Consider the following 12791-nt stretch of genomic DNA (forward strand, 5'->3'; position numbering starts at 1 on the left):
CTGCAGTTCTCTTCTGTGTAGGTTGGCTGCAGTCCCTGTGCAGGTAATAAAGCTCCTAATATTTCAAATTACTTTGTGTCCGAGTGAGGTTGATTCTCCTGGGTTACAACATACCCCAGGCTGGGATGAAGGAGGGGGGGGCGAGCTTGTGAAAGAAGCTGCCCGTGTACGACAAATAGGACTCTGGCCGCCTGGGGCCACGTCCTGAGAGGCCTGCACCAGAGAACCTCTGCCTGTCGGCTTGCCCCGGGTGGGCCTGGCACTCTGACAGGTCTGTGGGGATGGTGTGCGGAGGGGTTCTCAGCTTGCTGAGAAAATCAGATTAGAAGGGAGCTTTACTGAAAGATAAGCCTCTTAAACCTGGGCCATCTGCACCCTGTGAGCTCTGCACCCACTGTGGGCATAAACACTGCCCGCAGGGTGGAGGCAGGGCAGCAGGACTTCCCTGAGCCAAGCTCCTCTTTGTTTGTGGGACTTTACATCCATCTACCTTCTGGAGCCTCACGTCAACCCTCTAAATAGGTCCTGTGCTTTTTATTTCAGAGAAGAGGGGACTCCTAGGCAGGCCTGGGATGTGAATCCTGGGATGTCGGACAAAGACCTTGCCACTGTCACTATTTCTCCTTCTTTCTCGCGGTTAGAGGTGCAGTGCTGAAGGGTGGGCTGCAGGGGGCGCTCCAGGGCACAGGTTTCCTGTAGCAGAAGGTTGTGTTCAGGTCCTGCCCCACTTCCTCAAACAAGGAGGGTGCCGTGCATTTTGTTTGCTTTTTTTAACTTATTATTTATTTGAATGTTCTTTCCAGTGGACCCTCATCCGGAAGATAGGAAGGGACTCTCTTCAGGGGCCATTGGATACAAACGGTTAGGGGCTAGGCCTGTCTGGAGCGGCTGGGCCTCAGCACCCTGCACCCCAGCAGCCTCAGAGGGCTCTGAATCCACAGCGGCCACAGTGGACTCGACTGTCGGTTCTGAAGGAGCCAGGGAGGGACTGAGGCCAGGTGGGCTGAGCTGGGCTCACAGTGACTCTGGTGGCTGGTGGCATGTCTGGGACCAGGGTCTGAAATTCTGGAAGTTTCCCAGGGTCCTTGCTGCCTGATGAAGCCCGCCAACACCTCTGCTCACTGCCGCGAAGGCTGACCCAGGTGAAGGACACAGGTGAAGGGCACACACAGGTGCAGGGCACACACAGGTGAAGTGCACACACAGGTGAAGGGCACACACAGGTGAAGGGCACACACAGGTGAAGGACACACACAGGTGCAGGGCACACACAGGTGAAGGGCACACACAGGTGAAGGGCACACACAGGTGAAGGACACACACAGGTGCAGGGCACACACAGGTGAAGGGCACACACAGGTGCAGGGCACACACAGGTGAAGGGCACACACAGGTGCAGGGCACACACAGGTGAAGGGCACAGGTGCAGGGCACAGGCGAAGGATCTGCACTTTGGAAAGCGTGACTAAAGGGCCTTGCTGAACACTTCTTTTTCTCACCAGATTTTGTATCTCTGAAGCCAACATGAACCCAGAGGTGCTAAGTTACTTGTCCAAGGACACACAGAAAGACAGACATGCTGAGCTCTTATTTTTTATGTTGTGCTTTTCAGAAAACTCCAGTCCAGGACTTGTTAAAGGCAGCATGACACCACCCCATGGCGGCGAGAGAGCTGCTGTGTCTTTAAGCGAGGAGGCCGAGGTCCTGGGCAGAGGCTTCCACGGGCCAGAAGTGGGTCTTTGCTTCAGCCGGAGCTCCGAGGGGGGGTCCTGAAGGAGCTGGGCTTCTGGGTGCCTCCGGAGCTGCGCCTTGTTCTGGAAACACTAGACCTGTGGGAGCGCCCCAGGCACCACCCAAAAGGGCAACTTGGGCTTGCATTCTCGGCAGGTCCTCACACGGTCTCCTGGGAAGGAGCAGGGGCAGCAGGCGAGGCAGGAGGCAGAGAGACAGGCAGACCAGAGATGGAGAGAGGGGAAAACACAATTCAGATTCATTTCTAGACACAAAGATGATTATTTTTTAATCAAAGCATGAATCAAATCCTTCCTAGGGGCTCAGAATGGGCCTGTCATGAAAAACATGATTGGAGAGAAAGCTGATTTACCAGCAGAAGATGGAGGGTTAGGGTTGTCTACTCAGCCGGCTCCCTCAAGAGCAGAGTCCACTGAAGTCGAGGGCCAAGCCGGAGGATCTGCCCACATGTACTTGCAGACCTCAGACTCCCCAGACTGTCTCCTTCCAGACAGCAATGTGTGTGTGTCTAAGCTACATTTGCATGTTTTGACAAACCAGCCCCATATATGGGAAGAAAAATCCACAAAAACAGAAAAAAAAATGCATGCACTAAGCTATTCTGCATAATTTTTGTTTTCTTTTTTCTTTTTCATTTTTTAGAGGGAGAGGGGGAGAGAGAAACATCATTCGGTTGCCTTCTGCACTCCCCCTACTGGGGATCAAGCCTGCAACCCAGGCATGTGCCCTGACCGGGAATCGAACTGGGACCTCTCAGTCCAGGGGATGACGTTCAATCCACTGAGCCACACTGGCCAGACCATGGTTTTTTTTCCAATAGTGGAAAATTTTTCTGGAAACCATCTGAATATTCTCCAGTAGAAAAGTGGTTAATTAGTAAAGGCACTTCATGATAATGGAAATATTCAATACTGATAAAGCACTGTGATTATGAAGACTATGTTGCAACACGAAGAACAATGATTATGATGTAATGTTAATTTAAAAAATTAAGAATGATGTACAATTAAAAGAATAAAACCAGGAAAACATTTTGCATAAAAAAACAAAGGAAACACAAATGAGAGAGTTATTAAGTTATTGTGATGAGATTATCTTCCTCTGTTTCCAGGCTATTGTCATATGCAACACAGCGAGACAGTTACGAACACAGAACCTGAAGCCAGATCATTTGGTGCAGCCAGCTTTACCACTCACTGGCTGTGTGACTTTCAGCAAGTTATTAACCTCTCTGTGCTCTCAACTATAAAAATGGGCATAGTAATAATACCGAAGTCTTAGGATTATGAGGACGAAATGAATTAGCAGATGTAAGTACTGTACAGTAATTGTTATATAACCACTAGCTGTGTAAAAAATAAATTATCACAGTTCATCCATAGCCTCATATCTTAATCATAAATAAGTGCTAATATCAGTATGGTTTACCTTCTACATAATTTCCTATTTTAAGGTGCTTTTGTCTTTTTATAGCAATAATCACCGTAATATACAGTAGGAACTACTCCTTTATGCTAATAGATTGAGAGATTCTCCACCAGCATTTCTGATGAAGGACCCTGATTACTGACCTCTGCTTCCTCTCTACCTCATCCCCACCCTTAGATCCCAACACTCTCTTTTCTGGCTCCTAATCCTATGGTTGATTGATTGGAAATATGATCACAACTCTCCACTATTTCTTTGCAATGTGACTTTGCAGCTTTTCCCATCAACGTGGTGGTGGTGGTGGGGGGGCTGTTCCCTGCTCCTTGAAGCTGGGTTGGTCTGGCGACTTGCTTTGGAAACAGGATGCAGCGGACAGGAAGCTGGGCCAGCTCTGGGGCCTCACGGGGGTCAGGTGCTTCTGCTCACACAGGTGGAACCCACAACCCATGAGAACAGGTCTGGGCCAGCCTGCTGGAGGCTGAGTGACCATGTGGCGGCCAGTCCAGCTGCCCACCTGAGCCCAGTCCTAGACGCACAGACCTCTGGTCCCCAGGATGCGAGAGAGCCCAGCCTAGACCAGCAGAGCTGCCGCCCAGCTGTGGGAGACGCACGAGCCGAGCAAACCTGGAAGCGCTGCCCACTGACCCGCAGACGCCCGGAAATAATAACTACTCTCAGGCCTCGAGGGCAGTCTGTCTCCAGGGGCCTTCCAACAAGACCTCCCCAGTTTTCTCTGGGAGCCTCACCGACAGCCCAGGACACCAGGAAGGACGGAGGCCTGACAGCTCCCAGCCGGTAGGGCTGAAACCACTGTCAGTCTGACCCCAACCTGCAAGTGCTGACAGAGTCAACAGAATGAACCTTTCTTTGAAAAAAAAAAAATTGCTGCTATAATAATGCTGTTCTATAGATTGCTACAAACTTTTCAAACACTTGAGAAAAGACATGTTTTTTAGTGAACTGCTAAATGTAAATTCAGCCATTGGCCACTCAGCACATTGATTTCTGAAGATGGCTACGTTGGCTTGATCAGGGTCCTGTGCTGGCACCTCCGGTCACCCCCATGAGCCGGGCACAGCCCTCTCGTGTAGAACGACGCTCGGGGAAGACCCCTGAGATTGAGGAGTAGTTGATGCCAGCATGCACACTGCGTGCACAGTGCAGTGTAGAGTTGTCAGCTCAGGGACACCGTCCGGGCAAGCCTACGTTATTGTCTCTTTCCGAAGACAGGTGCACACACTCTAACGTCCACGAACTGTGTACAGAGGCTGCACGCCCAGCACTGCTGACTACAGGGCATTGAGGGACCCGAGGGTCGGCTCTGGACGAGGCCAGCGGAGCCACCGAGCCTGGGCAAGAACGCCTGGGCTCTGGTGTTCAGTGTGGAAAGCGACGGCCTCCGGACTCAGCTGTCCTGGCCCAGCTCACCGTCCTCCCAATAAACAGCAGGGCATGTTCCAGGGTACTGGGGGCCAGCCCAGTGCCTGGCTTCATGGTCATGACCCACTGGCTCCTCGCCACAGCCCAGTGAGGTGGACTCTGTCAGGACACCCGTCCCCGCTGGGGAGACCTCGGCGACCAGCAGGTGGCGCGGCAGGCATTCCACCCACGTGGTGCTTCCTTTCCTGGCCGACCCTGGGGCACAGGCGGGTCTCCACAAACCCGCCCCTGGGAACTGGTCTCTGTGGAGCGGCAGCGGTTGTGGTGGGAAGAGGAGGCTGCACCGGTTTCTGGCTCTGCCTCAGATTCTGTCTGAGCTTCGGTTTCCCGTGAGAAATGGGGCTTCCCTAGGGCGGTCCAAGGATGTAAACGAGCCTGCTGCTAAGGACCCTACGAATGTTCTGCTCTTGTTCTCGGTTGTTTGCAGATTTCTGCAGTGGGATTTTAAATGTGTCTGCTCTAAAAGAAATCCCAGTCCGGCACGAGAACCACGGGTGTAGGTTCTTGTCAAGTATTGTGTGACTAACGGAAGGCCCTGTGCACAGGGCAGCCTGGCTGTCCCCCTGAACTGTGCCTCGTCCCCACCCTCTCTTCCTGCCTGAAGCAAGGTCGTCCCGGGAGTGGTTTGGGGGAAGGATGGGTTTAATCGTGCCCTTCTCTCCTCAGGGGGATGGACGCTGGCTGTTTCTCTCTTCCCGGGACTTCTGCCTTATTTATTTCATGAAAACGTTCCTCCTCCAGCAGGCAGCCAGTCAGGGTGCTCACTCTCCTCTGCCTGGGAGGGCGCCGCACACTGGTGTCCAGCAGAGAGCTGGTCCTCCGCCCACCTGCAGCCATGAGCTGCCAGCTTCTCCAAGGAGGGCCTGAGGCTGAGCCATGCAGCCTCCCTCTTGGGCACAGGCTCTGGGAGGCCGGGAGGGTGTGGAAGCCCCGTCCTGGTCAGGGTCATGGCCCCAGAGGAGCCAGCAGGGCTGGGGCTTCTCCCATCCTTGAGAGGGGGCCTTAGGCTGCAGACAGAGGGGGCAGGAGCCCTGGGCTTGTGTCAGGACGGCGGCTCCAGGCTCTGCAGCTTTCCCTGAGGACTGTCCCCGGCTCTAGGGCCTCCTAGCAGAGGGCAGCAGAGCTCCAGCTTCCCGACTCTCGCACCCTGGGCCACCAGCTCCCACACACCAGTCTGCCCTTGGCCTGGAGCACCGGGAGCTGGGTGCCTGCCGCTCCCCCTGGGCCTGCTTCTCTTACCACCCAGGATCCTCCAGGCCCAGTGAGAGCGGGCAGCCCTGCTCTGCCGCACCCACCCCGTGCGGAGCCCAGATCTGCCACCTGTCTACCCCTCTGGGACTCGGGACCTGCCTCACCTGCTCTACCTCCTGCGCCAGCTCGTGAGACCGGCCCTGCCTGGGTTCGTCGCCCCCGTGGGTCTCTCCAGCCACCCCATCCCTCTGCCTTCCTCCTGCGTCTCAGCCGCCCCTGCCCGCTGCTTCTGGTTCCTGCACCTTCTCCCCCACCCTCTCTGTTCTCCTTTTCCTGACTGCGTCCTGTTCGTCCTTGTGCCAGAACATATTCAGTTCAAAATGGTTACTGTGTTGACTTTGGGGGCAGCGACCGGTTTCCCCACTAGACTGGAGCTCCGAGAGGCAGAGCTCAGGTTTGCTTGCGGCCCCACCACGCTGGCCTCCCCAGAACCGCTCCTGCATCGGCACAGGGGGTGCTTACCTTTCTGGGTCCTCCGGACAGGATCAGGAACCGGGGGACAGCAGGGCTTGCCTTTCCAGGGCTTGGCCGGGTGCTTAGGGTGCCTTTTTCCTGAGGGTGGACACAGAGGGGCAGACCCTTTCTTAGCATGTTTGGGGACACCGTGGGGTTGGTCTGTGCATGAATGATTGGAGTGAGCTTCAGCTGTTGAGGCTCAGGGTTCAGAAATATTTGCTCAGGATGGACCAGGCTATGGGAGGGCCCAGGCAGAGGATGGACCTTGAGATGATTTATTTTTCAGAAATAACAAAGTCAATGCAGAGAGATTCTCTGCCCCCAGAAGGTCTTCCTCGTGTTCTTGTCTGAGAAACAGTTTACTCAGAAGTGTCTCTGCCTTTTGACACCGTGATTCTTCCCTTGGCAATCTAGCCTAAGAAAATAATTTCAAATATATAAAATATTTTATGTACACCTATGCCTTTGGCACATACTGAAAATAGTGCAGAGCTGTGACCCCTGTGACTGTGTAAGCACGTGAATTCATCATAGCACGTTTACCTGATGGCACGTTCTGCCTAAAAAATACTAGTTAAATAGCACGACTTCGGAGAAGCAGCTGGAGATACTCTTAAATGGACGGGAAACGGTATGAGGAAAGGTGTCCCCCGTCATTAAATCACCATGAGGCGAACAGTGCGACCTCTGACATGTCCGGATGCGGTCTGGGGCGCACTGCTACGGACGGTGCCCATGAGGGGCCCTAGTCACCGTCCCCCACATTCTGTCTGCAGCAATGCCCAAGGCAGAGCCTTCAGAAAACAAGCACGTCCGTAACCTTTTGTTCAGAGATCGTTGCTGCTGACAGTCCGGTGTAAACGCTTCCTGAAGAATTCCAATCGTAAGTACTTTGCTGCGTGCAATGTCGCGGTGATAAGTAAAAAAGGTACGACATCAAACACACAGATTTATCAATGACAAAACTAGCATGTAGTACTTCAATGAAATAAAGAAAATGTTGAACATGGCTATTCTCGCATCATGAAATGATGGGTGTTTTCACCCCTATATATACTTCTTTATCCCCAGCTCCAGTAAATGTTGAACTGCTAACACAAGAATACAAGTAGGCAGTTTCTAGAGGGTTAGGCAAAAGAAAAAGGTCAAAATTCTCAGCTATCTGATTAAAAGAGGCAGGAGAGATAAATATTCATATCCTGAGAGGAACAAGGATCTAAACACACACGAACACCACACACATTCATTCCATCTGCGACAGGGTCCACTGTGCGTGAGTTTGGGGGATGTTCAGACTCAGGTAATCCACTAATTAATTTATTCATTCCCTCAACGCAAACTGTTTCAAACACAATGAAGACAACACAGTGGATCTGGGGCCTACAGCTCGGTAGCACCTGGACGCACGAGGCCGTCTGGCTGGGCAGGCACACCGCTCCCCTCGGCTCTAACCCTTTGTGCATTTGGAGGGGAGACGGTGGACCCGGAGCCCCCAGCCTCCCTGGGTGCCCACTGAGGGTGCAAGTGCTCCACAGGTTCCGGAGTAAGGACCCAGGACTGCCTGCCAGGGGCCGCCCTCCAGCTCCCTGACCCCAGCCTCCCCAGACACTGCCAACCCTGCTGGGCAGCACCCGGCAGCCTACCTTCCGCGGAGAAGAGACACAGGCCGAGAAGTACTGTGCAGAGCAGGCTGCAGAGGACCAGAAGCCTCATGGTGGGGCAGGGTCTCGTCCTGGGAGGCAGCTGGGCCACCAAAGTCCTCCTCTGAGGACTCCCAGGCACTTATAGTGACGGGAGAGGTGTTTCCAGATGGGCAGGGCCATAGCAACCTTGGAATTCTCATACAGGGAAGAGCCAGCCCCTCCCAAAAAGAAAAAACCAGCTTTCTGAGAAGTTAGGAGTATTTGGTGAGCTGTAAACAGAGCCGCAAGGCCCCAGCCCGGGGCGCTCCCAGTTCCGGCCTCTGTGGTCAGAGCAGACAGTTGCCAGGGAAGAGACACTTTGTTGAACATTAACTTTTAGTGTCAGTAATAATTCCATCCAATGCAGACCTTCCTGCTCACTCCTCAGATGTGGCAGGGGTGGGGGGCATAGGTCCTTCCAAAGCCTCCGGGGAGGGTCTTGAGCAATGAGGGAAACTGGGGGGCAGAGGGTCAAGAATCAGATGACCACAGAGCAGAGACCTCGAACTTGCTGTTGAGTGTCTCCAAGTCTGCTCCCCTGTGCAATGGGCCCAGCGCCGCCTCCCTCAGAAGTCTGCATGAGAAGCCACCTGCCTGGGGACGGTTGCAGGATGCTCAGCTGCTACCTGTTCACTGGACATGTACGTGGGCCACAGGGATACGGAGACACTGCGCCTGGCCTCAGGGGGCTCTTAGTGGACACAGCGATGCGGATACACTGCGTTTCCCCTTGTGATGTCACGTCCTTCTGTCCTTTGCCCTAACAAGTGGGCCCTTCTAACAAGGAACAGGCTCCGCTCCAGCCTCAGGGGGCACGAGGGGAGGTGGTGGCGTCTGGGGCGACCCTCCAAGAGATCCCTGCTTCTTGGCGGCCAGTTCAGACACTGCCCTGCAGCCCGAGACTGGCCGATGGTGCCCTTCACTGGCCCTGCTCTGTGGCTGGAGAAGCAGGTTAGACATCGTCGGACAGCTCAGTGAGCCAGACAGGGTCCCGGGGATATTTCGAGTCAGCCTGCATGCTTCTGTGTGTATATGAAAATGTTAAAACCAATCCACACAGAGAAACTGCTTGGGGTTGCTGGGCTTAGGGACTGGACACCGTGCTGTGTCCGTCACCCAGGCAGACCCAGCCTGATTCCCTCTCCAAGCTGCATTCTAGATCTCGATGTTGGAGCTGCGTGGGCATCGCCGCAGCAGGGACGTGGGCAGGAAGACCTGGGGGTGGTGATCCGGGGACAGCTCCAGTGCCCAGGAGAGACATGGGGGCTGCTATTGTTGAAAGGAGGGTCAGGAAGAGGGTGGGACCTGTCTTGAGGCTGCATCTGCCAGCCAGTAGGCTGTTCTTAAACTGTATGTTACAGGTGTTTCCTGAGGCTAGAATTACATCCATGGTTCATATCAAGAACTATTACCACCATTTATATAGTTTGCGGTGCGGCCACCAAGTTCTCTGGGCATTAGCATACCTTTGGCTGCCATGTACTCATTACCTGTTGTAACAGGTCCTCTTTGCGTTGTCTTGGTTCTTTTTACTTTTTTTTTTTTTTTATCCTCACTCGAGGACATTTTTTCATTTTTTTGTTCAGATAGAGTGGGAGGGGGAGAGAGAGAGAGAGAGAGAGAAACATTGATGTGAAAGGGGCACATGGAGTGGCCGCCACCTGCACGACCCAACCAGTGCCGGGGACACTGCAACCGAGGTACATGCCCTTAGCGGGAACCGAACCCGGGTCTCTCTGGACCGCAGGCCGACGCTCCAACTGCTGAGGCAAACCGGCCAGGGCTCCTTTTACTCTTGGCAAAGCACCACTGGGGGAAAAGAACAACCTACCTGGCAGAGGGGGCAGCGGTTGGTCCAAATGTTAAAGCCAAATTCTAATTGCTTTGCAATGATATAGGAATTAGGGGAGACTCCGGCTACTGAGGAGAGACACCCGTCTGCATCCACTCTCCAGCTGGGCCAGGACTTGGGTAATTTTTCAGAGCCATAGGGCAGTGAACAGGAAGAACTGGGTGTCTCTGGGCTTCTGGTTGCTTACACAATCACAGATTCACAGATGTTCCTGGGGCCCTGTGTGTGACGGGGAGGGTGAATTCAGGTGTAAGATTTCCATCTGCTTTGAAATGCTCATGAAAAATGAGTGAAGCAATCTCTGCCTGGATTCATTTAATGACACAGGGTATAAAGTGCAAGTTCTTCTCAAAGCCCCACTCCCCAAAGACAAGCCCTGTTCCTGGATGTTCACCTGCTTTTGTAACATTTCAAAGACAGACAGCTGCGGACATCTCACAGTAAAAAAGCTCTTGAGAGTATTTGAAATCGCAGGTTGAGCTGAGAGGTGAAAATGACAAACACTTTTAACAGGAATACCTGTTAGCTTTAAGCAATGCATGTAGGGTACAAAAATAACCAAGTTTGGGGTTTTGAATAGTTTCCGAAGATGAGTTTGACACTTGGCAGCGTTCCTGAGAAAGTCCCCAGAGGCACGCCTACCTAATAAGCAGGAAAATTTACGAGGGATAAAACACTTTCAAGTCCAATGTGTGATTTCTAAGATAAATTAGGAAGTGCCTGAGGCCACCTTTTCGGTTAGAGCACGCCTGGCATGTGTCCCTCCCCCGCCACACTCTTCTCCGAGGGTGTTTTATGGGCCCTGTAATTGATCAGAAGTTACTCTCCCTCCTCTATTTGCTTAGCAGATTGCGGATGGATTTACAATAGAAGGAGGAGTCGGACTCCGGTGACCACTCCCATGACCCTTCAGTCTTCTCTCTGAATTCTTCCTCAGGCTCCGAGATGCACCTTCCACGTCCGTCCAGTAACCAGGGAAGGCAGCTGCCCTCCACTCCGCACAGAACCGTGGCAGCTGCTCACTGAGCCCAGTCTGCCCGACCCCGAAGCTCAGGCTCTTCACTGACACTGGCTCCGTGAGAGTTTACGAGATGGACAACCTGCAACGTGGAGGTTCATGTTACAGGCCCCCTCATTGTACAGACACGAATTGCTTCCTGTTTTACAGTGAACCTGAACTTCCATACCAGCCTCTGGGCGTCTGCTCCTCACCCCTGCCCTCGGGGCCTCCTGGCTGTCACTGATCTGCTCACCCGGCCACTGTTGCTCAGGTCTCCGCCCTGTGGGTGCGTCTTCCCTTCCTGCAGACAGGACTGGGCTCACCGTGGTGGCTGCCAGCAGGACGGTGGGCTCCTCCAGGGCTCGAATGTGACCGTGTCCTTCCTGACACAGGTACCTGGGGAGACCAGGTGCTCTTCTCTAGCCTGTGGCCACTTCGTGCGGCTGCTGGAGCACCTGTGAGGCCCCTGCCCGAGCCCTTGGCTTTCTGCTTTCTCTCTACGGAGCATCTGGCCTTTCACCCCTACGCCTTCCGCAGTGAGCTCAGGGCCCTGGGCTTTTATTTGCCTGCCCACCTCCCCTACACTTCCAAAGAGCACAGACTTCACAGCGCATGACCCGGGCTCTGTGCAGGGCAGTGAGAAGCTTGGACGATCCCAAAGGCAGACGGACAAGTTGGAAAGGGCCCTTGCAGGGAGCCTGAATAACATGCCTTTACCTTCCCAGCCAAGGACCCCAGGCAAACGCTTGAAAGCCTCCCAATGAGAGAATGCAGGACAGGAGGGGGCAGGGAAAGGAAAAAAGGGGGAAGTTTGATTTACGTTTTTACCCCTTGAGAACCCAGCAGTCCCAAGGCTTGGCAAGACAAAATTGCCAGGTGCTTCTCGTGAATTCTGGGAGGGCCACGTGAAGTAAAAAAGGACCTTGAGAATTAAACTGTACTAAGGTATTTAGCAGAGGAACTTCGAAACCTGTCCACAGGAGGGTATGCAACACCTCAACTCCCGCCCTCCAACTCGCTCTGCAGAATAGCTGAGAGCCCGTCTGCACTTCCTAAGCCAGATGTATAGGTCTGGTTGCCTCTTTAATAAATGTGCTTTAATACATCGGCTGTATCACGATGCCGTCCTCTAGTCACCGTTTAAGTTCATTCATAGGGGCACGACAGCCAAGGGGGGCAGCCCTCTCCTCCTGACTCAGGGGGCTGTCTGCTAACTCCTTTTATGAGGTCTCTGGGCTGCCTGTAACATAACCAGAACTCTGCCAGGTTTTAGCTGTGTAACCCTGAAAATGATGTACAACTTTTCTGTTTCTTAGTTTCTCTGTTTTTCATGAAAACAGTGGCTGAAGCTGGAGGAACAGACCCTTTTGATGCTAAAGCGTCCTGCTACCTGAAACTAAGTTCTTATATCAGATGGTCAACTGCTGTAAGTGGGGTGCATAGCTTTCCATCTTTCCTACAGCAGCCTGTCTCCAAAAATAGCAATCCTCCTACTTGTGTTCAAGGATTTATGGTGCTTCTTTAACGCAGAACAATGACTGTGTTTTCTTGCCACAATTCAGGAAAATTCCAGTCAAAATGACTGACGCCAACTCCATTTACAAATGTGGGTTTTGACACAGAAGGGTGGGAGGACGCGACTTGGGCATTAGGGAGAAGGGGGTGCCCAGAGTTCCTGCGTTTGCCAGCCGAGCTGGAGGACCACAGGTAGGATGGCAGACCCTGTTGGTCAGTGTCTGGTGTGACGTGCCGGTGTCCCAGCAGGCTTCCTTTCCTTGTCACCCCCACACCTAGCACCACCAGGCAGGGCGGAGGTGCAAGGTGCAGCCAGGGCTGTGCAGTCCAGGGAGACTTCAACCCTGTGTCCCTGCAAACACATGGCAAGGCTACAAGGACCTTGAAGGCTCTGGGTCCAGGTCCACTCAGAGAT

At 53.3% G+C, this 12791-nt stretch overlaps 1 protein-coding gene and 1 long non-coding RNA gene across 3 annotated transcripts; one reads left to right on the plus strand and one right to left on the minus strand.

Moving 5' to 3' along the window:
• Positions 1–3131, plus strand: LOC118643446. Its single transcript, XR_004961991.1, has 3 exons — positions 1–43; positions 1613–1731; positions 2864–3131. It is a non-coding gene; the product is annotated as an uncharacterized LOC118643446 (long non-coding RNA).
• Positions 1581–8070, minus strand: CUNH10orf99 (chromosome unknown C10orf99 homolog). Of its 2 annotated transcripts, XM_036281526.1 has the most exons (3): positions 7971–8070; positions 6334–6423; positions 1581–1903 (listed from the first exon to the last, which is right to left on the minus strand). In XM_036281526.1, the coding sequence occupies exons 1-3, from the start codon at positions 8038–8040 to the stop codon at positions 1824–1826; spliced, it is 240 nt and encodes a 79-aa protein (XP_036137419.1). In that variant the 5' UTR covers positions 8041–8070; the 3' UTR covers positions 1581–1823. The 2 variants fall into 2 exon arrangements, 1 of the variants encoding a protein (XP_036137419.1); XR_004961990.1 differs by lacking the exons at positions 6334–6423; positions 7971–8070 and adding an exon at positions 2105–2251.
• Positions 8071–12791: the final 4721 nt, after the last annotated feature.

Source organism: Molossus molossus, unplaced genomic scaffold (assembly GCF_014108415.1).
Source record: "Molossus molossus isolate mMolMol1 unplaced genomic scaffold, mMolMol1.p scaffold_m16_p_37, whole genome shotgun sequence".
Lineage (NCBI taxonomy): Eukaryota > Metazoa > Chordata > Mammalia > Chiroptera > Molossidae > Molossus > Molossus molossus.